Here is a 27,275-nt window from a genome sequence, read left to right on the forward strand (position 1 = left end):
TTGTGATCCTCCACCTCAACCTACCAAGTAGCTGGAGTAACACCATACCCAACTCCCTAGTATCATTTCTACAACTGAACATATGCCTCAGTTACAACACTGTCCCAGATCTACCCTGGTATTTACAACACTCGGTTAATGGACTATGATACTGAGATAGCTGTTAAATGGAAAATAAATATCTGGGTTAGGTGATGGACGATGGTGGTGCATGCCTTTAATTCCAGCACATTGGAGGCAGAGGCAGGTGGATCTGTTAGAGGCCAACCTGGTCTACATAGTGAGTTCCAGGACAACTAGGGCTACACAGAGAAACCCTGTCTGGAAAACCAACAAAAATTTGCACACAGGCCAATTTTTTTTCCCTTTCTTTTTTTTTGTTTTTGTTTTTTTTTTTTTTTTTTTTTTTTTTTTTTTTGAGACAGGGTTTCTCTGTGTAGCGTTGGAGGCTGTCTTGGAACTTGCTCTGTAGACCAGGCTGTACCAATTTCATATTATATTCATTATAATATGTATAGTGCATTCCAACAAAGGGAAAATATTTAAAAATGAAAGTTTAGGGGGAAATAGCATCTTGTTATACCCTTCAACACTAATGTCTTAAACTACTATCCCCACTGATTTTGTGATGGGTTAATAATTAAACTGGGGTGATATCAAAGTGTTAAGCAGAGGAAGTAAAAAAGTTTAAAAATTTTACAAAAGTACACACCCAGTAACAAATAAGTACATGTATGTATAGTCATGTGGCTCACGCACACACACCCAATAGGCAGGCTGCATGCCATGGCACATGGGTAGAGGTCACAGGTCAACTCTTGATTCTCTCCTCTGACCATAATTCTGGGGATAAAACTCAGGTTTATCTGGCTTATGTGGCAAGCTTTTTGACCCACTGAAGCCATCTTATAGAACCAGTCCTAACCACCACTCTGTTGGTGATGGGGAATCAATCCCAGGACTTTATTATTCTGTGGTGTGTGTCTTCATGCTCTTGTGCACATGCTCAAAGAGCCCCACAGATGGATGCTAGGTGTCTTCTTCAATCACCTTCAGCCCTATTTTCGGAGACAGGGTATTAGGGAGCTCACTGATTCAGCAAGGTTGGCTGGATAGCAACTTCCAGGGATCCAGCTATCTCTGCCTCCCTAGCTCTAGAATTAGGTATGTATGATCATATGTAGCTTTTTGGGTGCTGGAGGATTCAAACTCAGGTTCTCATGTACACACACACACACACACACAAACAGTATTTCCACACCTCACAAACAGGCTTAATTTACAAAGATATGTATACATTGCTTAGTGTGTACATCAGTGGTTCACTATCTAAAATGGTCGGTTAAAATACTGTACTAACATTTCAGAGCTACTCTGGTTTGATCCCATAAAGAAAAAAAAAAAAAAAAAAAAAAAAAGACATTCCAAATAAGCATATTCTTCTAACAGCAAAGACTCTTCCCACTTTTCTTTTATTTTGACATCATGACATTCACATTACCTGATAACTATAAAATACTTATTTTTTTTTAAAGTGGAAGATAGCTGTTCAATAAAAGCCATTTCATATATATATATATATAATATACAGAAGTTATTTTAAAAGTCTGTCTGTCATATAACAGATTCATTTGGTGGTGCTACCAAAAACTTACAATACAAATAAATGACTACAAAGGAAATAATCACTAAACTAAGACACACAGGAACTAACTACACTTTTCCTCTCAGGGGAAAAAATTCCAAATAATTTTTATCATGTTAGAGGAATCAAGTTCATTTGTTATAGTGTGCATTATCACATTCCCTTAACAGAAGGACTCCTCAGAATCTCTAAACTTAAAACTGTTCAGGCATAATTCTGTCTGTATATTCAAGAACGATCATATTCTGATTACATACAATTCTTTCACTGTGCAAAAGAGCTTCAGTTAATTGTTTCCTAAGGATTGAAGTCAAACAAAGCAATAGTAGCAATTTCCTGACCAAGCTGTCAATCAGAGAGGTACAGGGAGATTAGGCTGCTTTAAGCTGCCCTTCCTGTTGTGTGTGGATACTTCATCTATTTCCTTCATGTTTAGAACTAGCAGGTATCAAAGTAATGAGAAGTCATTACTGCAGCAAAGACAGAATATGTGAGGGAAGACAAGTTCCTCATGGCCAACAGCCTTTGCCACCCTGTAATACAATCTTTACAATTTTATGTGTAGAGGGAGAAGGAAACAAGAGCAGGTTAAGACAGGTATATAAATAAAGGAACGCTGAGATAGCACACGGTATTACAAACCTCATCTGAAGCCTGCCCAGCATAACAAAATGAGCAGGGCAGATGTCAATGCAACCTTAACCCAGTAATTCATTTGAGCGTGGTTGGAAGTGGGGGGAAACTAGAAACCATTCCTTTCCTTTCTCCTTTCCTTTCAAGAACAAATAAAATCAAAAAGAATTTTAAAGGTCATCAATCAGAATATGAACAGTAACTCTTGGACTTCTGCTTAATTAGCCAAAACAAGTTAAATATAAATGTTAAAAAAAATATCTTTCTGCCTAATATTTTTTTCCACCTATATATCCCACTGTACTAATAGGCTTTTGATTAAAAGAAGAAAAAACATCAAATTACCCTCCAAACATTTTATAAGAGGTACCATCATCTAGAAGTGACAAAAATAAATTAGTTTTCCCCCAATGACATTATTTAATCTCTAAAGCATAAAAAGCTATATAATATCATATACAAATTAACCAGTGTTCTTACAAAAGTAAAGCAGTTTTGGACTAATGACATTACACTGTATATCTGGTGAAGTATGAGGCACAAGAATATATGTATTAATTAGGCATTTTCTGTCTAATCAGTCTCTATGGTTATCACTTAATTCTTGGCAATATATAACTGGTGTGTATTTTGGTACGTAAGTCACAAATTGTAGAGAACAAGAAGCAATGTTGTATAGTAACAAGGTTTGTATTTGACAAACGACTGCTGAACACAATTCTTTTATGTACTTGGTGATTTGTTTTGCAGATGGTCACTTGCAGTAGATCCTGCAAAGAAAGATAAAAGGAGAAAAACATCAGTATAATTTGCTATCATGGTTTGAATGTGAACGACCTACAGGCTCATGTGCTGAGGGATTGATTCCACTTTGGGAGGTACTAGAAAGAGAGCTTAAGCTAAAGGAATAGGACACTATCCGAGAGGCTATATATTGTGCCCTGGCCCTCCTTGCTTCACCATGATGCACCCTGTCTCACCACAGGTCTATGGTAACAGATCCAATAAGCATGGACTGAAAACTCAGAAACTGTGAACCTCTCCCTGCAATCCTGTTAGGTTGTTTCCTCAACTCTTTCCTCAAAGCAAACAAAAACTATGACCAACTATGAAATTATACCTGAGTTTAAACACTCTCCCCTGGCATGGGAAATAGGCAAATGTAAAAAAATTTAATAAATCAGTAAGGTGTATTTCATGTAGCTAAATTTGACTGATTTGAAAGACTCTAAACATACCATTAAATATTATACAGTAGGAATATATGTGTAGACAGGACAAACAGGTTTCAGAATGGACACTGGTTTGAGTAATCACAGGAGAAAAGTTAAGTTTTACAGTTCCAACTACCTGGTACTAAAAAAAAAAAAAAAAAAAAAAAAAAAAAATCACATTACCTGATAACTACAAAATCCAGAATCCAAATACTTCTCTCTTTATGGAAGCAAAAAGAAGGAAGAGGGGAAGAAGAAGGAAACTGCCCATGCTTACAAAGTAGTAATTTTACAGAATATGGGGGCTTTAAAGGTCTCACTAAGCTTAGTGTAGAGTTTTCCCTACTCTCGTGTACTTTTATGATGCCATGAAAGTTATACTCCTAAATGAGGGTACTTTATACTTTAGTTTCTGCTTCAGAAAACTCAGGGAACACAAAATTTTATTTTCTAGTATATTTGCCTGGGAAAATGATCTCTACATATAGTCTATGACGTTTAATGTCTTATAAGCAGAGATGAACAAAAGACAGCTAATTTTCAAGAACAATTAGACACAGATTTGGGCAGCCGCACCACTCATCAGAGAAGCTTCCTTATGTAGTAGACAGAGACTTACAACTGGTCAGAGTACAGACAGTAAGTGATCATGGAGCAGCTCCTCAAGGCTCAGGGACACAGAACTGGCAAGAACCAAAGCTGGGGAGGACAACTTGGAACAGTGTCTTCTGCACATGACAGGGCCATCATACTCAAGAACTCCAAGTATCTGTGGTTGCCCGCGCAACATCAAGCCAGCCAACACTCCACTACGGATGTAGGAGGCACAAGACTCCCCACCCCTAACTAAGGTTACATTAGCAGTTGATGGCTGTTGGGGAGTCATTATCTTCAAAGATGTGGGCTCTCATATGTTGTCCTTTTCAGTGAATGACCCTAAACTTAGGTCCATGCAGACAGCGTGAACTGGATTCAGTGGGTTGAGAGAGTGCTAAGTCTGGGAGGAGTTAGAAGACCTGGGGAATAGATATAACCAAAATACATGTAAAATTCTCAAATAATAATAATAATAAAGCTATGGAGAGAGGGGAAGGGAGACTGACTTTTCTTTATTCTTTACTACTTGTGCTGAGTTGGGTAAAAAGTTTAATCAACAAACGAGGAGTGTTCCCAACTTATTAACACACACTAAGAGCTGACAGCAAAAGTCAAAGTCTGAATTAAGTTGATGAGAAGTTTCTTGAGAACTTGGGGGGCTGGGGTGGGAAACAAAGACTTCAGGGCAATTAGGAGACATTATGTTTGTTAGCACTCTACCACTCACTGAAGTACACCCCAGCCCTTATTTTTTGATCAATTAAAAACAGATAATAGAAAAAAAAGATTCAGCAATTACTAGGATGAAGTATGTTCAAGAGTTAAATACTGTAATTCTGACGCTATAATGAGACAACGACTTACCATCTCAGATCACAGAATTACTCCTATTTCATAGTATGCATTAAAATATAACAACGATGTGAACCAGTTTAGGCACAAACAGAAAAATTATACTGCCACAAAAACAAAACAAAACAAAACAAAAAAAAACTATCAACTTACAAGTACAAAGAAAAGGTAGTGAATACACACAACATCTTCAATTGTGGGGTAGAATAGCCACTACATTTTTGAGTCTATACTCTATAATCCTGATTGACCTGAACTCACAGCAATCCTGAAGACAACATTAGTACTGGATTACAGATGTGTGATAATGTACCTGGCTCACTTTTGTTAAACATAGAATAATAGATGATGAGAATTAGGGGCTGGGGTATATACTTCAGTGGTAGATATATACCTGTACCTCAAAAACAAATGAAATAAAATATATTTCCTATGACTGTTAATTACTAGGCTGCATAAGGTAGCCTAAGACTTAAGAAAGAGAAAGAAGGAAAAGTTGGATGTGATGGCAGACACCTGGAACCCATTGCTTAGGGGTTGAGGGAGCTGGAATGAAGTTCTTGTGGACGTCATGGCTTGGTTCTAACTCAAACTTTAAGGGGGGGGAGAGGGAGGAAGAAAACAAACAAAAACCCATTGTCATTATAGTAAATACAACACTAACATTGAAAAGATGACACACTTGTACCTAGAGGAATGTCAAAACAAATCTTCTATATAAAAACATGGCTTTTGAGAAAACATGGCAGTTAATGTCTTGGGAGACTGAGACAAAGACTACTTTGATTTCAAGGTAGTAGCCTGTGTTGTAGGACAAGACCATCTCATCAAAACCCAAACCCAAAAACCCATGTAAAATAGCCACAAACAACACTCCTCAACAAAAAACAAAATAAAAACCACTTTTTAAAAATGAGTTCTAATAGTATTATGTGAGGCTCTGGGTTCAATTTTCAACACTACAAAACAACAAAAACAGGTAAAAAGTTTAAAGCTTTAATTTAGATTTTCTTATTAAATAAAACATGACTTCATACAGTCAAGAAAAATATCTTTAAAGCCAAGTAAATAAAAAACCATATGACAGTGATACTTTTAAGGTATCTGACCTTGATTTGACTCTTCAATATGCATGCTGTCCCCATCTGCAGTCTCTGACATCTCTTCATCTTCGTCGTCATCATCATGCAGGTCTTTTGAAATTAACTGTCTAGCTAATTTAATATTCAGTCCTTCATTGTAGTGAAGCTTCCTTTTCATTTCAAACTGTCGCTTCTTTTCTATAAAAGATTTGAAAGTGTACTATGAACTTAGAAGGTCTTCTGTCAGTCTTACTATAATACAATTATATTCCCTTAAATTTACTTAAATGTTTTTGTTGTCAATTGAACAATATTTTTGTGCTCAATGGCAGTCAGGTAGTTTGTAATAAGACCATACAGCCTACAAAATCTAAAATACTGACTTTATGACTCAAATATACATCCCAATCCATGAAAAGGAATGGACAAATTCACTAGAAATCCTGCGAAGAAAATTTAAAGATACAAAACTCTGTAGCACCGGGCATTAGTGGTACACACCTTTAATCCCAGCACTCAGGAGACAGAGGCAGGTGGATCTCTGTGAGTTCAAGGCCAGCCTGGTCTACAGAGCTAGTTCCAGAACAGGGTCCAAAGCAATAAAGAAAAACCCTGTCTAGAAAAACAAAACAAAAAAACTGTAGCATAGTTGAAAGGGTTTTCAAGATGTATTTGAGATGGATAGGACCACGTGGAAATACTTAGATTAATAGAAATGGGTTAATAATTAAGACAGAGCTAGCTGATAAGAAACTAGTACCTGGCCAACAGTGTTATATCAAATACAGTATCTCAGTGTGATATTTGGGGCTGGCACCATGGTGGGTCCAGGCCAGCAGGGAAAAACTACTCGTAACAAGGCTGTCTTACCCTGACTTGGCAAGGTTCAGCAGTCTTCTATGTTTGTCTCCTGCAAGCACAGTAGGACATCATGTGCAAGTCAGTGGTCAAAGTGAGGGTAGGTCTTTGCCCAAGAGGCCATTATCCGAGGAGGATAGACTCCAGAAGGAGTAACATCAGTGCTTATTGATACAATTTAAGGTCAATTCTGTGGTATTGTTTATATAGCTCATTTTAAAAATGTATGTATAATTAAGTACAGATTATATAGATAGTCACCTATAATAGTCAAAACTTATAGTTTAGTTAGGTCTTCTAGATATACAGAAATATATTTCAAATGGATAGGTATTCTTCAAGCCTTTCAAAGACCTACAGAATATGGCATTTAAAATGGTTTAGGTATTTCTTTTTTTAACAGTGAGACACAACAGCTCCTGGCAATGCCACCTGCGTCAGAAAGGAAGATGGACATCAAAGAAACTCTTGCTTTCAATATGGCAAGACTAGCCATTTGGGCAAGATATTGCTCTTGTCTGGACTGTTTGACTTAATGCTGTATAAACTCAACATGCAGGACCCACAGGAAAGTGACTACTGATACAAGATGGAGATTGCTACAGGGTTGCTGCTTCATGGAAGAGTTTGCCAGACATTCTGCAGGACACAGAGAAAAGTGACTGACAAACTGCAAATAACAGGTGGACAGTTTAAAGTTTCCTGCATTGCTGAGGAATCAGCCAGACACACTATGGCCTATGGAAGATTACAGAAGAACTTCAGGTGACTGACCAGGTAGTGCGATGTCTCTGTCATTTCTAGTGGTCTTTGAATGAGCTGAAGACAGATAGTTATGGTTACAGTTTTCCTTAATTAGGATTAAAGATTAATTACATATAAGACTTTAGAATTACAAAGATAGGATAGAATATTTTTTTAAATCTTGCTAAATGTTAATGGACTAAATATTGTTAAGAATAGTTCTTATTTGATAACTGTTTTATTATATATTTTACTATGTTAAAGTTAAAACCCTTTTTTTATTTTAAACAGAAAAGAGGAGGTGATGGGAGATGTCATTTTATAAATATGCTTCTTTTATTGGTTAATGAATAACCACTGTTGGCAAATAGGAAGGCAAGATAGGTGGGACTAGGAGACAAGAAGGATTCCGGGAGATGTAGTGAAGATTCAAGATGTAGCTACTTGAGAGAAAGAGGTCCAGAACCTCTCTCTGGTAAGATAAGACCACGTGGAAATACTTAGATTGATAGAAATAGGTTAATATTTAAGACAGAGCTAGCCAATAAGAAATGCCAGGCTAACAGCTTTATATCTAATATAGCATCTCTGTGTGTTATTTTGGGTCTAATGTGGCTCTGGGACCAAGCTGGAGGAAAAACTGCTTGTAACAACTGTGTAAGACTTTGTCTCAAAAACAAATAAACAAAAAGGTCATCTGGAAATTCAAAATGCTTTCCAGACATGTAATTGCTTAAAGTGAAAACTAACCGTATTTTAGTAACTCTACCAGTAGGAAATCACTTAAAATTATATCAATAGGTCAAATGGTACCCTGCAGGTAGACTCATGGAACTACTACAAACTGATGGATAATTACCTTTAAGGAGAATTGATAATAAAGGTCAATAAAACCCCCATCCTTAATAGATAAAACGTTTTAGAAGAATAATACAGAAAAATCTAAAAACAATCCTCAAAGGCCCCTGGTGTTATTTATTGTCAGATTCTCTCTAATGTTGATAATGGGCCTGGGCTGAGATTTTTGCCAAACAGGTGTCACTAGTGCTACCTAAGTGTGTTCTACCACTGTGCAACATCTGAGCTTTACAAGAGAATGGAACACACAGGGTGATGGTGGTACACCAGACAAACCTGGTCTACAGAGTGAGTTCCAGGATAGGAAGGCATACACAGAGAAACCCTGTCTCAAGCCTGAGGGATTGGATTCTACACACCTAAGGGAACCAGAGTCTATGGATGTTCAAACCCTCCATATAATAGTGTAGTATTTACATATAACCTTCACATATACTTTATATGTTAAGTCATTTCTAGGTTAAATGCTGAGCTGTATTGTTAGGGAATAATGACAAGACAAACACATCTATCCTTGTTCAGTCTGGGCTTATTTTTCTTCCTTCCAGTATTTCTGAATAATTGTTGGTTAAAACCTGAAGATCCCAATAGCCAACTGGGTATTCTATATTCTTTTAAATATTTATATTTTAGCTGGGCGTTGGTGGTACAAAGCTTTAATCCCAGTGCAGAGGCAGGAGCCATCTCTGAGTTCAAGGCCAGCCTAGTCTAGTGTGAGTTCCAGGATAGCTAGAGTTACACAGAGAAATCCTGTCTTGAAAAACTAACAAGATTATTTTTTAAATTGTGCTTGTGTGCCCAAGGCTGGAGTGAACAGCAGTTGTGACTCATCTGACAGGGATGCTGGGATCTGAACTTGGGTATCCCTGGAAAAGAAGTACACACTCTTAACCACTAAGCCATCTCTCCAGTCCAATTTTATCTTGAAAAGATGATACATTCACATGGCTCAAAAAAAAAAAAAAAAAAAAAAAAAAGGCAATATAAAACATATTCCTAGCCAGGCGTAGGTGGCACATACCTTTGATTCCAGCACTTAGGCAGCGGCAGGTGGATCTCTGTAAGTTCGAGGCCAGCCTGGTCTATAGAGTTCAGGACAGCAGTACAGAGAAACCCTGTCTCAAAAAAAACCAAACCAAAACAAAAAAAAAAACCCACCAACCATATTCCTACCTGACCAGTGTTCTATTCAAACAAAACACACAAAGATAGTAAATAATGCCTTACTTTAACTACCCACATTCTGTCTGGAACATGAAAGCCTTCCATCCTGCAATGAGGTCTGCTCTAGGTTCTCTTCTAAGACATCACTACTCTGTGATCCATGAGATCTATACAGATTTTCATTATTTTATCACCTTGGATCTCTGGATAAATTTCACTGTTTTTCTTCTTCTTCTTCTTCCAGGGTCTCAAGTGGATCAGGATGACCATGCAGTTACTACACAGCCAAGAATGAGGTTCTGACCTTCTGATCTTCCTGCCTTTACCACTCTAGTATTGTGATTATAGATAACACACAGTTTATTTAATCAGGGCTCAAACTCAGGGCTCTGTGCATGCTAGTTAAGCACTCTTCCCACTACCTCCCCAGTCCTCATTGCTATCTTGAAACAGAAAAGGCACAATGAGGCAATCTATCCACTTGAAGATCATTTGAATACTCAATAATGCTAAAAGCATTCATTTCATAAGTAGTTACTGAATATCTTCTTTTTATTGGTCACAAATAAAAATATAAAGAAAGGAATAGTTATAAGTTCTGGGAAGACAGTAGTATTTCTTCCTTCTTCTAATTGGTGGGAAATACTCCTATATGAAAAATTCACATGTAGAATCTGAATTAGATTCTATTCTCTATTGCTTTTTATTTCCTGCTCACCACTTGCCAAATATGAAACTGTGCAATCTTTCAAACAGATTTATTTAACAAATGTATTAGCATCACACTGAAGGAATAGCTTACCTCGCTCCTCAGGGGAGAGGTCGCCGTCTTCCTCCCCACTGCTCTCTTGTTCCCGGGACCGGTACTTTGGCTCCGAGCCTTCAGCAGCAGCTAATCTATACAATATTCATGAAGAAATTAGTAACTGTGACATACTTGTACTATTTAAATGTCTCACTCAAAATAAATCAATAAATATTCTAGCCATAACTGATGAAGAAACAAAAGAGTAGGAATGAATATAGAGACCAGTAAGCAACAAGGACAGCAGAAAGAGTGCTAGAAGTCAATGAATAGCAGTAACTTATGTTTGCCTTTCTCACATTTTTACCATCTAGATGTCAAGATATTTAAAAATACCACCACCACAAAAGAAAAACAGACTGAAGTATTCCCAGGTTCAGGCACTCTAACCCTGCCACCACTTGCCTAGAGTGATATTAATTAAGAAACAATATTGTAATGATTGCTATAAAAATCTAGTTTAGGCCTAGGAATCTTACTCAGTGGTAATTAAAGCAAGTATTTAACATGTAGCCCTGGGTTCAAGTGTCCGTAAATCCCCAAACCTAGTAAGCTTAGTCTTTCATTTACAAATGTACAAGTAGAACATGACTTTGCACAATTAAAACTCCCTATGGGAAATGTTTTAGTACTTACTTCTTAGCTAAGACATCTGGAGTCATGACTTCGTTGCTTTCCGAGTCACTATAGGCATCTTCATCATCACCTATCATACTAGGACAACAAGCCCATTATTAAAACTGATACATAAAAAATAAAATTGTATAGCAAGAAAACCAAAATAGAAAACAATTTTATTATTTAATTATTTAGAAATTTGTTGTCATCTCTGAAATTTAATTTTAAAAATAGTTCCTACTCAATACATGTAATTAGTGGCATAGCACTGGGCTGGGAATGTAACTCAGTGGTAGTCTTTGCCAGACATACATAAGGTTCTAGTTCAATCTTCAAGAATAAAAAATGATAATGCTTTTTTAAAAAAAAAAGCAACCATAAAATATTGAAAACTCTTATTATCTGGGGGGGGGAACCCCTAAAATTGTCAAATTTTATATCTAATGAGGCAGATGGACAAATCGGTTTTAGTGTTTTGAGAGGGAATAGTCTTGCTGTGCAGCCCAGCTGGTCTCAAATTTGTGATTACTGGAATTACAATTAGGCAGTGAGAATGCTCAGCCGGTTTTCAAATTTGTGTTTATATATCACCATTAAGGAAGAAATGGTCTACATAAACTTAAGTCTAGAAAAAATAAACAGACCCTGTGGCGGTTAACTCTGATTGCCGATGTCACTGGATTAATAAATGCATAGAAACAGATCCAGGTGGCCTCTCCTTTGTGGAAACCCTACCAAAGAGCTTCCAGAGCAGGGTGCAGGATTAATCCTCTTATACAGTGTGACAGAATCAGGAGTGCCCATATATACAAGTTTCTCTTCTACTCTGAGATTTTTTGGTGGGCTCATTGTAGCTTTTTTGTTTGTTCTCATATGTAGCTTTTTCATATCCCTCCAATTATCTCACCAAACAGCTGATAAATCAATGAATCTGAGAGGAAAAGAAAAAAGGGATAAAAAGGGCCTAAGGAATTAGTGAAGCACAGCTCTAAGTAGGTTTCTGATTACATCCCCAGAGAATATCAGATCACAAAGGCTCTTCTGCTCAAATGGCAGATTAATCCTTTGAAAGATTCAGGATGGCATTATTAGAAATTTGTGCAAGGCAGGAGGTAGGACCTAGTTGGAGGAAAAAGGTCACCGGACTTCATTGATTGTTCTCTGTTCTCTCTCTCTCTCCTCTCTCTTCTCTCTCTCTCTCTCTCTCTCTCTCTCTCTCTCTCTCAAGAAAGAACATGAAGTTGGTGAGTAGGGAGGTGGGAAGATCTGGAAGAAACTAAGGATGAGCAAGAATATGATAGAAATATATGGAATTCTCAAAGATAAAAATATTTTAAAAATTCTCGACCACACTTTTCCTCTGTGATGATGATGTTCTACCCTAAGTGCAGGGGTCAAGCAACCACCAACAGACACACCATGACCCTTTGAAACCATGAGTCAGAATAACGGAAATCCTCTCAGTTTTGTTCTTCCAGGTATTTGTCACAGCAGTGAGAAAGCAAACTAATACAGACCCTAAAGATCTAATAAAAGCCTGCTGGTTTATACATTTATCCAAGGAAACACAAAAAAATCCCATGAACATTTAGGATTTGAGTAGGATATAAGAACTATAATTTGTTGACTTGTAGCAATGTTCAACAGAAAATTCTAGGTTACAAACAAATTGTGTGTGTGTGTGTGTGTGTGTGTGTGTGTGTGTGTGTGGATACACACACATATATAATTATAAACTATTATGTACACTAACAATATGAGGTTCTTAGTTTAACATGGTCTTTTTATAAAAAACATTTTTGTGATTGCTGTTAAATAAAATGTTTTAAAAGAAACAAAACACGCCATGTGGTGGTAGCGCTCAGCTTTGATCCCAGCCCTCGGCAAATGAGTTCAAGGCCAGCCTGGTCTACAAAGCAAGTTCTGGGACAGCCAGGGCTGTTATATAGAGAAACCCTATCTCAAAAAAACCAAACCCAAACCAAACCAAAACAAAACCAATCTCATGGAAGTAATGGTAACACTGAGTGCCGAACTATAAAAAGCTAAGCACACAAAGCCTGTTAGTGGCCAAGTTACCTTTCTTTAGTTCTACAATAAGTATAGGTAAGAAAAAAACACGATATGTAATATCAAATATATAACATTCAAACTTGCTTATTATTGAATAATTTAATGTCTTTTGGATATCACTATACAATATCACTTTTTTAAAATCCTAACTGGACCTGGTGGCTCACACCCTGTAATCTCAGCACTCTGCAGGCTGATACAGGAGGATTACTCTGACTTCAAGGCCAGCTTAAGCTATGTGGTAAGTTCCAAGCCAGCCTGAAATATAATGCATGATCATATTTCAAAATAAAAAATAAAAATTGAATTAAAATGTCAAAATCATTCTATCAGAATTATAACATTATACAAAATAAGAAATCAAAACTATCTGTCATCTGTGTAGCTTTTCCTTTTTGCAAAGCAAGTCTCTGATTTCTAATTGGGGAGCAAAAATAATATATCAAGCCTCATCTACCTTTCAAAGATGAAAAAATTGGATTTGGAGCTGAGAGATGGGTCTGCAGTTGAAAGTGCTTGCTTTCAGGCCCTGAGATTAAGTCTCTTTGTTCACATCAAGCAGCTCATATGACCTTGACTCCAGATCCAAGGGATCTGACTTCTTCCTCATACACCTCCATACATCATACACACACATAAATAAAAATCACAGCAATGAAAAGAAGACAAAACTCACTAATTTGTGTGTATTAGCAGCCAACCACCACCCAGGTGTAATAATATTCACAGGTGTAGTAACATTGACTACAACAATAATAATGTGAAGTTACAGATTATTAACAAAAATGTATTCAGGTAGGCTATTAGCTAGCACTCTGGTAAGAAACATAAAACAGCTAGGCTGTGGTGGCACATGACTTTAACCCCAGCACTCAGGAGGCAGAAGCAGGAGAATCTACCTCTGTGACCACTGTAGACCTCAGGACCTACAGAGTGAGTTACATGGCAACCAGGGCTGTTTCACAAAGAAATCCTACCCCCCCAAAACAAAATAAATAGATAAATAAAACAATTTAAAGTTTCTGTTACTTAGAAATTATATCAATGCAAATGGATATCTATGTCTTATTACTTGTGGTAAGGAGTGTTTGGCTCATCTATTTTCATCAAACCATAGTCTTTATCAGCTGGATGATACGTTGCCAAGATGTTCATTTCATCCCACTTCTGGGACTTTTTACTGAAATTAAAAAGAAAAAAAAAAAAAAGGATTTAGTGTCCATATTAAAAACAAAGTTTCATAATTTATATCAGGCACTCCAAACACTATGACATGCTAAGTCTTTAACTGGCCTACAGAAATTAACTAAGTAATTAATTGCTTATATACACAACCATATCTCTCTCTCTCTCTCTCTCTCTCTCACACACACACACACACACACACACACATATACATGTGTGTGTTTGGATACAGGGTCTTATTAGGTAGGAGTGGCTGACCTGGAACTTATTATGGGGCCTGTCCTGGAACTCGCTCTGTAGACCAGGCTGGCCTCAAACTCAGAGATTTGACTGCCTCTGCCTCCTGAGTGCTGGGATTAAAGGTGTGTGCCACCACTGCCTGGCTGTGCCACTACCTGGCTTAAAATGAAGAAAACCTTTTTAAATTCATACTACTAAGATCACTAAAATTATAGCTTTTCTTGTGTTGTTTGTTTGGTGGCGAATACCTTTAATCCCAGCACTCGGGAGGCAGAGACACTCAGATCCCTGAATTCGAGGCCAGCCTGACCTACAAAGCAAGACAGGAGAGCCAGGACTGTTACACACAGAAATCCTGCCTCGAAAAACAAAAAAATTGTTTATGTCTACACTTAGCCAATGAGTCTGATTTCATGTTTTCTTATTTTTTAACTTTCAGATTAAGAGTATGTTTCACTGTGATAAAATGTACAAAATACAGTTTTAATAATTTGAGTGTGGCACTACCATCCATTTTCATAACTTTTCGTCATTTCCATGTACTAACTACACTTATTTTACAGTGAGATCCCGTATCACCTTTCCTCCCAGGCCCTGGCAACCACCATTCTCTTCCTCCATGAATTGCCTACTCTAGGTACTCCATGCACATGCAATCATACAGCATCTGCCCTGGCTTAGGTCACTTAACACAACAGTTGTGAAGATTTGTCAGTGTTGTAGCTTGTGTCAGAATTTCTTTTTTTTCCTCGTAAAGCCAATTAACAGTCCAGCAAAATAAGCATTTGACTGCAACTTTTCAGTCTCATTTACTCTTTTAATTTTTTTTTTCAGTAGATAAAAAGTGATACAGATGCTCACATGTAAGCTTGAAACTACAACTCAATCTCTTCACCCAGGAAACAGTCAAAATCATACCAGCTTGTGATAAACCAAAAGTTGTGACACATGAGCCATTCTTTTTAAGCATATACACATTTCAAATGCTTTGTTATTAAGAACCCAGATCATACTGAGGTTAATCTGAATTTTAGCCAAACAAATTAAAATGTCACTAATACTCACTTTGACTGGGTTAGGGTTGAGTTAGATAGGTACCTATTTCTTTAGATGTGTAGCCTTCTATCACATTAATAGTGCTCATGGGCAGGAAAACGACAGTGAGATATCAGTTTGTTAACCTAGTCCCACAATGATAGAGTATCAACACATCCTCAGTAATGGTAAGGAGTTACTAAGAGGCAACTGAAATGATGTCCATAAAAGATTACAAAACAGCATGAAAAAAATATATAATATCTATGATGGGGAACAGGGTTCAAGCGATGGCCCAGTAATTTTTAAGAGCAGTTGTTCTTGTGGACGACCCAGGTTCAGCCATATCATCCACATGGAGGCTCACAACTGTCTAACTCCAGTTACAGAGGTGGATGCAGTCTTCTGGCCTCCAAGGTCACGGCATAAAGTACATATACATGTAAGCAAACACACCCAGAAAATAAAAATGTTTATGATTTTCAAATCTAAAAATCTTTAGTTGAGAATTCTAAAATAAGATTTCACTTATTGTAGAGGATGAGTTTAGAAAAGAAGTTTCAGTTGCTTTCGTGTTCAGTTTCACCCACCCCTGTCCTATAACTAGACTCAATTTTTAAAAATATTTGGCTGAAGCTGCAGCACACACATTTAATCCCAGCATTTGGGAAGAAGCAGGTGAATCTCTGCGAGTTCCAGGTCAGCCTGGTCTATAGGGTGAGTTCCAGGATAACCAGTGCTACACAGAGAAATCCTTTCTTGAGAGAAAGGGAAAAAATATGTATGTGTGGAAGTTGGGTTGTCAGGGTTGCAAGGCAACTGCTTTCATTGAGCCATCTCCAGTTCAAGAACAATTAAATTGGTTTTCTATTTCTAGGTAAATCTGCATTTTCAGAAATTTTAGGTCTACCACCTACAAATTTCAGTTTAAAAAAAATCATTAAATATTATTTGCTTAGGAAGCAAATAATTCAGTCTGTTCATGAACACATTTCAAACAAGCTCACAGTGAAAAGAAACATCAACTTTAAGACAGAGTTGTGGAGTATTACTTTAACTATGTAAAGGTGTGTTAGATTTGTTTATGCTGTATTTGTTTATGTAAAGATGTATTGAATATTTTACCTTGCCTGCCTAAGGCACCTGATTGGTCTAATAAAAAGCTGAACAGCCAATAGCTAAGCAGTAGAGGGATAAGCAGGGCTGGCAGGCAGAGGAAATAAGTAGGAGAAATCTAGATTGGGGGTGGGGGTAGGGAAGGGGAAAGCAGGGAGATGCCTGGGGCTGGCCAGCCAGCCTCAGAATCAGGAAAAGTAGAACATACAGAATGAAAGGTAAAAAGCCCTGAAGCAAAATGTAGATGAAGAGAAACAGGTTAAATTAAGTTATAATAGCGAGTGGGACAAGTATTAACATAAGGCCAACCATTCATAATTTCAAGTCTGCCTGTCTTGATGTGGTAGGTGGTCTGTGGTCCAACCAAGAAAGCCTGCTACACAGAAGGGCTGGAGAGATGGCTTGCTGCTCTTCCAGAGAGCCCAGGTTCTATTCCTAGCATGGCTCAACTATAACTCCAGTTTCAGGGAATCCAACCCCCTCTTCTGGCCTCCAAAGATACCAGGCATACATGTGGTGCACAGATATACATGCAGGCAAAATAAAAATAAATCTAAAATATTGTTAATTTTAAAAAAGATGCAAGACAAAAACAACTGAGTAGATTTTGATTACTAATAATGAAAAATAGATTTATGCTTTAAGAGTAAACTCAGGGTATCCTTCCTGCCTCCACCTCAACACTGTGAAAATAGGCACATACTACTATACACCTTTTTCATGGTCGCTAGAGATCTGAACTCAATTCCTCATGCTTGTGCTGTAAGAACTGTAGAAATTGAACATTTCCCTAGTCCCCTTGTACAGTACATTTTCTTTTGTTTGTCTGAGACAGGGTTTTTCCTGTGAAACAGCTCTGGCTGTTCTGGAACTAGCTCTGTGGACCAGGATGGTCTTGAACTCATATAGATTCACCCGCCTTTCCCTGCCTCTCCAGTGCTATGATTAAAGACCTGGGCTACCACTGCCAGCATGTACAGTATTTTCTTAAACTCTTAAGTTTACATTTAATACAGTTTTCTGGATGTGGATTATGATTAAATAACATTTAAACACATATTAAGGACTTAGCTGGATGCTGTCTTATTTCAAAACAAAACAAGTTATTCTTAAATGATGTTAACAACGCTGAACTACATGGGTAGAAAAAGTAAGGAGCCAAGGAAGTGGCTCAGTAGGTAAAACACTACACCTTTTAACCTTAGCTACCTCAATTCAATGCCTGCAACCCGTGTAAAAAGCGTTAGTGGCAGCAGGTATCTGCAATCCCAGTATTACATTAAATCAAGAGATGGAGACGGAGAAATCTCCTAGACTGGCCTGTAGAAGCAAGAGCAGCTGACCCTGCACTTTACTGCAAACTGTGATATTTGCACATGCATGCTCAAGTGTATGTACTCTCTCTGTCTGACACACACACACACACACACACACACACACACACACACACACACAGATTTTTTTTTTTTAAAGAAAGGTACAATTTGTCATTTAAAGGATGTATCTAATATGAAGGAAGAAATACACCACCCTACAAATTTGTTTTGGAAGGTGAAAGAATAATAATAATTTTTTTAAAAAAGTAGAAATTACCTTTTTAAATTAGAAAATAAAATTTAGTAAGTATAACCCCAGCATCCTAAACCATTAATAATTTGGATTTTTACTATGATACGCTGTATCATAGTAAGCTACTTTTTGGTTTTTTGCCTTAACTGAATATTTGATATAAGTTAGCTAATGTTAGGTATTCAGATGGAGTCTAACACTTTCTTATTTAAAATATGCAGAAACAGACATATTTTCATAAATTCTACTTGGTGATGATTTTAGGATAATTTGCTAATTTTTTTCCCTCTTTAGATGGTTTGTTACTGTGCTATCTACATTAGTTTTCAAGTGATCCTTCTATGTCAGTCTTCCAAATAGCCACAATTCTAGGTATAGATCACTGTTACTTGGCATCCAAAAAAAATTTTTAAGAACACACTTATGCCAGGCAGCGGCAGAGTAGCCTTTAATTCCAGCACTTGGGAGGCAGAGGCAGGCAAATCTGAATTCCAGGACAGCCAGGGGCTACACAGAGAAACCCTGTTTTGAAACAAAAATAAAAGACAGGGGAAAAAAAAAAAAAAAAAAAAAAAACCGATCATTTATAATGTCACCAATTATATAAAAAAATTTCTTTTTTTTCTTTTGTGTTTTGATTTTTGGGACAGGGTTTCTCTGTGGCTTTGGAAAACTGTCCTGGAACTAACTCTTGTAGACCAGGCTGGCCTCGAACTCACAAAGATCTGCCTGCCTCAGCCTCCCGAGAGCAGAGATGAAAGGCTACAACTACAACTGCCCAGCCCCAAAACATTTCTAAGACTTGGTATTTGTGCTTTTCTAACTTACTGAATATAAAGCAATCTTTAAAAGCTGTTTTGTACTTATCACTCATTATCTAATAAATGACAAATGCTTACTTTATTTGTATGAATTGTTTACACAGCAAACCCAAGTTCTTCAGATTATCAAAAGCACATCATACATGACAGCTGAATTTACCTGATCCTACAACTACAATAAATCTGAATACTAATTTTTTGTGTGTTCCATTTATCACGCTCTACTGTAAATGGAATTTAAAGTCTTATATACTTAAAGCTGTACTAACCTTCACTTCCTCAGTACAAAATTGGGAGGAAAAGAAACCTTTAGAAATGTTCAAGTGCAGCCAGGCATTGATGGCACCGGCCTTTAATTCCTGCACCCAGGAGGCAGAGGCAGGTGAATCTCTGAGTTTGAGGCCAGCCTGGTCTACAGAGTAAGTTCCAGAACAGTCAAGACTATTACACAGAGAATTCCTGTCTTGAAAAACAAAACAACAAAAAGAAATGTTCAAATTCAAATCCAAGAAAGACTATCTTGAAATTAAGTAGGGGAGGGACACTAAAATTAAGAATGTTAAACAGGCTGAAAAAATTGCTAAGTATTCTTAGGCAGAAAGCAAATGAAGAGAAGAAACTGTCAATAGAGACAATGGAAATGGAAATTAGCTTTCCTAAGGGTTCAGTGGAATTAATGTTAGTGTTAGAGAATAAAAACCCAAGGAGCAAATCTGAATTCAGTTAAAATATCATCATCAACTATATGACATTTTCTGTCAGAAATTCCACAGATAAAAATAGGGGTAGCAGGACATGGCTGATCTGCTGTGACAGCCAAAGCTTGCTGGTTTCAGTTTCCCCCTTCCCCTTGGGTGCAGTTTGCAGACTGCTTAAATCTTGTCCTGTAAAAGTCAATTCTTTCACTTTGTGAGTTCAAATGTTGCCATGTCAAAGGTCTCCCAGTACTTGTCGTTTAGTTTCTGCTTGCTTGCTTGATACTTTTGCCTGTGCTCAGCGTAGCAAGCCAGGTTTTGCTTCAAAGTATTGAACTTCAATTTCACATTTCAGTAAACAAGTTTTTTTTGTTTGAATTTTTTTGTTGTTGTTTTCAAAAAAGATTCAAGACTTTGAAGTTTGTTCAGCAACTGAAATTAAACTAAGACTTAAAGCAAGCAGAAGCAAACAAAAGGTAATTTTTAGGAAATAACCTTTCAATTTTAATTAGCTTTGACTTTACTACTCCACATACTTGAGTAAACAAAGACAACATAGAACATAATTCTATCTTAAATTATATCAACGGAATTCAAGCACCTTGGGGCATAGAGGGTTCACATAGCCTAGACTGGCCTTCAACTGTATATACAGCTAAGGATGACCCTGAACTATCAATTCCTCATACCTCCCCATCTCCTAAATACTAAGATTGTGTGTGTGGATCATTGCCCTTCCCTCAAGCACAATTTTAAAAGTTGTATTTACAAGACCAACAACAACAACAGAATCTAGATTGAGCTGGCTAGCAAACTCTGAAGCAGACTATGTAAAAGAACTCAAAACGCATGAAAAATTAATTTCTTCATTTCTATAACAGGTCAGGTAAGAAGAAGGTCAGTATTTTCACTTATTTAAGACTTAAACTAATGTACTGCTAAAATAACAGCCAGAACTAATAAAAGTGAGTAGTAGCAGACAGGATGCAGATTAAGCACTAAACTACAATTTCTCCCTAAGACAGGATTAATGACATTCAACACACTTTTAGTAACTGTAAAGAAACATTTTCACTCATATCTGAAAAAGGATATACCTTAAAATGAATAGCATCTTATAACCATAGCATTTTTTTTTTCCTTTTTCTGGTGATAGTTTCTAGGAATCAATGAGGTGATGTTTTCAATGAACTGCACATACATTTGCTTCAGATGTTGTTAGGTTAGGCCTTCATAAGATGTGGACTACATTGGAGGTACCCTGAAACAACCATGGGAACTCCACAATCACAGGAGAGGGCAGTGGTTTTCAAGAGTTGGACAGTGTTGTACCATGTTGCAATGTGCTGTTCTTAACTTGCCTAAATATGTGGAATTGTGGCATCTATCCATTTTTAATTAATCCCCTAAAACTAATACCTGACAAATGTCACCCACTCACAGGAACTAACAATTACTAACTCAATCAGAACAAGACTACAAGAACACCTGCAGTCTTGTATCTCTGGGGCTAAGGCAGTAGAGCTGCAATTCTAAGGGGATACACTGGGCTCAAAGTGAGGTAACAATGCGATAAATCATTTGAAAACAAACATATTTCCAAATAATGATGTAATCAGTCTTGAACTGAATAAAAATCAAAATACTAAACACTATTTTAGAAGTTGAACCTACCAGATTTTTGAAATATCAATGTAAAATACATACCTCACTTTACCTATACATGGTTCTTTAAAAAAAAATCTTTGTTTCTGTGTGGTGTGCATGTGTGAATGCATGAAGGTCAGAGGACAACCTTGGGTGTCAGTCCTTGCTTTCCTTGTTTAAGACTGCATCTTTATCATTATTTTTTCTTTCTTCAGACTATGCCAGGCTAGCTGAAGCTCAAACTTCTGGGAATCTGAAGGTTTTCCTGCCTCTGCCTCCCACTGCTCTACATAAGCACTGACTGGGATTACAGATGTGCAAGCTATTTTGTCTGGTTTTATATGGGTTCTGGGGATTCAAACTTAGGACCTCACATTTGCCAAGCAAATGTTTTGCCCACTATGCCATCTTCCTCAGTCCCTGTTTTCAGTTTAAGGATTACAACCAATAGTGTGCATGTGAGTATGGATTATGGAGATATTTGAAGTGCTTTTGAAAAACTCTCAATAATTAACTGCTATATAAAATAATCTCCTTCAATAACAGGGGGCAGGTTAGAGAAATAGTGATGATATAATTGCATTTTATATCATAAAAGCATGTAAAAAGGTAGGTCTTACTCTTACTTGCAGGTTCTCTAGTAATTTTCTTACTGGAACCTATCAATAATCTAAACAGTATTGAAAGTGGTTTACTGGATGCTCACAGCCATCAGCAAAGTAGGAAAACTTTGAATTGTTCACAAAACATGTCGCCAGCCAAGGCCAATTACAGCAAGGCTCTGCTTGCTGCTTTCAGCTCTCATACTGTAAAAGTGCTCTTTGCTTTTTCTAGTTACTAGTATGCATTCCTGAACTCCTTGTAGAAATAGATGGGTTTCATTGATCTTTTGATACATGTACAACACATGCTTTGCTCACACCTCATACAAGTGTGTATATGTGTCTTCCTTTCCCTCCTCTATGATGGGGATCAAACACTCTACCACTGAGCTACATGCTAGCCATAAGTATGCATTTTGTGGTCTACCTAGTACCATGCACTTTTCTGTTTCTGTTGGTGAGTGGTTCCCAAGTGTAAAGTGTTGCCAGTGTCCCTAGGCCATGCTGTGACTTACAATGGATTAAGTTTCATCCAGGCATGAGGGCCACTGGCCATGAATCCAATGCTAATTAATATTAATAAACACTATATATTAAATAAGGTGTCTTTAAGTAGAAACACATAAAACAAGGTTATGTAATGATCAGATGATGACAATTTATGACCACAGGCTTGAGAGAACATAACCCCTTGTTTTCCTTAGGATCAAAGACTCAATGCTTGCCACAATGTTTAGCATCTGTTGGGTAATACAGAACACAATTAGAGTAACAGCAATCAACTTGGGTCTCTGGCTGTTTCCACATTAATGATAGCCACCTGTGTTATACACGCCTCTAACATTTCCAGTTAGACTGATAAGCTACCTTTATATTTCTGGAGTCTAACTACATTATAACTGCATGAGCCACTTATTTTCAGTCATTTTAAATATCAGATTGGGTGTACTGATTTAAATTAAACACAAACATAAAAACTTTGTTTCAAATGCATTCAAACTACAATATTATCGTGTCTGTTAAGAGGCTCTATTAATACTGCTTGCATGAATAATGACAGTAACAGTTTCATTACTATATATATATATATATATATTTTTTTTTTTTAACTTTATAATCCAGCAGTGATTATGAAAAGGCTTATCTTTTACCAGCTGGAATCATACATCGAAGCTCAATAAATTAAGAGTTTGGTAGCACCTGCTGAAGATATGGCTACAACCACAGTCAAAGCAATCAGTCAACTAGGTTATAAATACCTTTTTACGTGAATCTGCCCTGCCAGGTCAGAAGTAATTTATCTAATGGAGTCAGTCTAATTTATTTAGTGGCAAAAAAAAAAAAAAAAAAAAAAAACTCTGAACGTAAACCTCAGGCAACCATGAGAATGGAATCAGGGAGGCTAACCTATAGCACATTGCTCCAGATTATAGTACATTACATTTGGGAATGCTGGGAATGCATGGAATCAAGCCAGCAGGTCGGGGGGCACACTTTCACCTGGATAATATAAATGTGGATGAGAACCCCATTCCTGCTGCTTAATGTTCAAGCTGTGGAAGTGCCTTCTGTGGTTATTTTTAAACCTCTTGATCTTTTGTTATTGTTGTGTTTTGGCATTCTGTTTTTCCCATGACCTACAACCACTGTCAAATCGCTTTAAAACAGCTTGCTCCAAGTAGAGGTTGAAAAATTGCATGTGAAGGAAGGGAAGAGCCAAGCCAAAAGAACAGAGGAGGGGGCGTTGCCCTGCAAGGCTAAGTCCCTGTCTAGTTTCTGCAGGCTACAATTCTAAACTGAACTCACACAAGAGACTTTCATCAAATGTTCTGTAAATCTGTTCCCTGCTAGTTACTCTTAGGATCCTAAATTAAATCCTTAATATGGGAATGCCCTAGTTCTAATTGTCTTAAGATTTTATCAGCATCCCTTTAGGATGCTACTACTACAAATGCCAATAACTTTTCGAAAGCTTTATTTCCTAACACAAGAGTTCTTACAATTTTATTAACCTGTAATATCCAAACCCCCTTGAAGTCTGACCCAGTGGTATACCCTAGACATCGTACTGTAACATAATTTTATCGAGCACTGAACCCTGGGTAGTTTCTCCGTAGCCAAACATCTCTTTTCAGGCCGGTATACTGTTCCATTATACAAATGTATCATAATTAATATTTCACCAGTTCTCACTAATGGACCTTGGGTGGCTTCCAGATATTTACACACAATGCTGTACATCAACATCTTAAGCTGCTTCTAACAGTTCAGAGTTTGGATACGCCAGACAGTACCCAAAACTAGAAAGCACCAAAACTCTAGCTTCAGGTACAAAAATACCTAGCAATAATAAATTTCCATCAAATATAGAGCAGTGACTTTAAAATTTTGGTTTCACTTAGTACGGAGATAATGACAAACCAGGAACTGGGGGGCGGGGGAGTAGGGGCGAATGCGAGATGCTTAATGGGATTTGTGCTTATGGTTGTTTAAATTTGATTTAGTTGTTATCTCATTAGCCGGAACCTAGACTGAAATTTAGGGGCGAAAAAGTAACTCCTCTGACGCAGAACTTTAGCTACCTTGGCTTAGGGTACCGAATAATAAAAGCTTAACAGCTAAAGCTTTGAAACTTCAATGTGATTCTTTAGTGTTCCCCGGGGCACAAAGTTCGAAAACCGAGTTTAAAATGTGCACATGTACTTAAAAAATAAAGCACGACAAACGCCACCTCTACCAACGGAGCCTCCCTCTGCCGGCTCCGGCCTCCCTCCACCCCGCGGCCGGAGGGGCAGGGCCGAGGCCGGCTCCCCGCAGCCGCCCGTCCGCCGGGAAGGAGCGGCTTCCAGGCCGGCCTCCCGGCTCTCACCTCAGCTCCTCTTCGACGGTCCGGCGGGGCTGTTCGGCCGAGGCCACCACCGGGGAAGCCGCAGAGGTCTTGTTCTTCAGGATTCCCTTGATGGGCCGGTGCGAGGCCGTCGAGGCCGCCATTGCCGGTCGCTCCGGCTGTCGGCTCAGGGTCGCTGCTGGCGTGGGGTCCTGGAGGAGAAGGGGTGGGCGCTGCAGAGACCCTCCAGGCAGCCGCGGAGCCCAGGCCGGGCTACAGCAGCCTCACCCGCTGTCGCGGAAACCACTACCGGCGTCACCGTCACGACACAATGACCGCAACGCCACAGCCGACGCCGCGCGGCGGGCGGCCCTCAGCCGCCGGCAAAGGAGACCGCGGCCCGCGGAGGAGGCCGGACTTGTGCCCCGGCGCGGGAGCGACGCGGTCACCCAAGCCAAGCTCGGCCCGCTCTCTCGCGATATCTAGAGAGGGGCGGGGCGAAAACGAAGACAAGCCCTTCAGCCCCGCCCCTCATCGCCCCGCCCCGCCCCGCCCCGCCGCTCCTCTGAGATCGCAGGCTCAGTTGCCTCTGCACTGCGAGTGAGTGTGTAAACATTCGACGAAGAGTGTGCTGGCTGCTGTACATATTTGCAGGGCATATTTGCAGAGCGGTCAAGCACTCTCTCCCATCGCCATATGAGGCCTTGTTGCTATTTCTGTTTTATGCCAGAAAACTGAGACTCGGTGAGCTCACTCCCCAAAGATAAGAGCCCTTAGCTGACTGTGAACGATACAGCTCCCACTTCTATTTAACCTTCGTAATAATTACTTTCTCTTCTTTTCTTTCTTTCTTTCTTTTTTATTTTATATTTATTTATTTTTGAGACAGGGTCTTTCTATGAGGACCAAACTGGTCTCGAACCCATAGAGATCCACCTGCCTCTCTGTCTTTTGAGTGCTGGAATTAAAGGCCTGGGCCACCACACCCAATCCTTCACGATAATTTAACTCCCTATTGTAAAATCATGGAATATCAGTATTGGAATGCTCCTCAGAGACCATTATGAAACCACACAACAGTCACTTTTAAGACATCTCAGAAAGCCTGCATTGGAATGACCATTGGAGAAGCTGATGGACAGGGAGAGAAGAAATACTGCTGCTTCCATGCAGCCTGTCTATAGTATATGAAGAAGGATACAAGACAAAAAGCCAGGGGAGCCATTTGTCACACATTCAAACTCTCAGTGCCCTCAGAGGGAGCCAAATTTCCTGCACCTGATTTAGGAATTCAGGCCTCCAGAATATTTCTATTGCTAAAAGCTTCTCGGGTGTGAAAACTGTCTAACCACCTTCACACCATCCAGCTGTTTTCCACACCTCTCTCCTGCTCAGACTTCTCAGTGACCTATGACAGGCTAGAGCAGACTAAGGCACCTAAGTGCTACCTTCTCAGGTTCACCCCACCTGCTGGGATCTGAGGGACTGCTAGGAGTTTTGTAGGGACTTTGTCACAAGGATGTACATACCTTGACAAGGTTATTCAGCCACTAGGGAGGGCACACCTCACTCCCTTCCCCCAGCTCTGACTCAGGAAGCCTAGACAGAGGAGATTCCCAAGGCCCCTGTCTGCTGGATAGGGAGAGGCAGTGGTAATCTCAGAATGAGACTTCTGCTTTGGCGTCTGGAAGACAGTACTGTTTGCTGGCTTTAGGACTCTGTTCCTGGGAACCGCTTCAGGTTTCCTGAAAGGGTTCAGATTTTCCTGGCTGGCCCCTGGCTGTGTTCCTGCCAGAGGAAGGCCTCAGAAAGGGAAGGGAGATATTGGAGGGGAAGTGCACAGGAAGGTGAGCAGGGAAGAGGTTTTGCTGGTCATAGAGCTGAGTGTGTCCTGGGGTTTCTGAGGCAAAGCTGTGACAGCAGTCCTTGGCTTGAGGCCCACCTCTGTTCCAGTGCAGTCCAGTGTTTCCTACTGCCCTCCTCCCTCCGGCGACACTCGGATCTTCCAGGACATCTTGTGGTAGATAGAGCCTTTCAACCAGTTCTAAACCAGGAGCAAGCGTGTCTCTAGCCCAGGGAAGCAGCATGCTTCCTCTAGAGCTTGTGTGGTCCCTCCTGTCCTGTGAGAGCCTAGCTCAGCACTGACAATCTTGTTTTCAAGCGAAGACACAAAACTTCCTCTTCATGTTCATAATTATTGGGTCATTCCCTTTGTTCCTGCTTGACCAAACTGAACTGTGACTAGGCTCATAATTAAGCATTGTCTGGCTTGGAGAAAGGAAGCTCTCCATCAAACAGGGCTACCACAGCTAGACATAATGTGTTTTATTACAGTAAGCTAAAAGTCACTGGATTGGAAGGTGAGTTCTCTAAGGAGCCTTGGAAAAATCTTTCC

General features: G+C 38.8%; 1 protein-coding gene across 1 annotated transcript; it reads right to left on the minus strand.

Annotated features, from left to right (window-relative positions):
• Positions 1-1,437: 1,437 nt before the first annotated feature.
• On the minus strand, positions 1,438-25,319 carry Ppp1r2 (protein phosphatase 1 regulatory inhibitor subunit 2). The gene is made up of 6 exons (XM_051191317.1): positions 24,923-25,319; positions 14,216-14,323; positions 11,089-11,166; positions 10,450-10,544; positions 6,051-6,221; positions 1,438-3,048 (listed from the first exon to the last, which is right to left on the minus strand). Exons 1-6 carry the CDS (start codon positions 25,042-25,044, stop codon positions 3,002-3,004), a joined length of 621 nt encoding a protein of 206 aa, XP_051047274.1. The 5' UTR covers positions 25,045-25,319; the 3' UTR covers positions 1,438-3,001.
• Between the last annotated feature and the right edge of the window lie 1,956 nt (positions 25,320-27,275).

The sequence above is a fragment of the Phodopus roborovskii genome, unplaced genomic scaffold (genome assembly GCF_943737965.1).
Source record: "Phodopus roborovskii unplaced genomic scaffold, PHOROB, whole genome shotgun sequence".
NCBI lineage: Eukaryota > Metazoa > Chordata > Mammalia > Rodentia > Cricetidae > Phodopus > Phodopus roborovskii.

Coding starts and splice junctions, on each gene's coding strand:
- Ppp1r2 (XM_051191317.1), bottom strand. CDS start 25,044: ATGGCGGCCTCGACGGCCTCGCACCGGCCCATCAAGGGAATCCTGAAG. Junction 11,167..14,215: donor CCAAACACTCCTTACCACAA/GTAATAAGACAT, acceptor TTGTTGTCCTAG/TATGATAGGTGATGATGAAG. Junction 10,545..11,088: donor CCAGATGTCTTAGCTAAGAA/GTAAGTACTAAA, acceptor AATATTGTATAG/ATTAGCTGCTGCTGAAGGCT.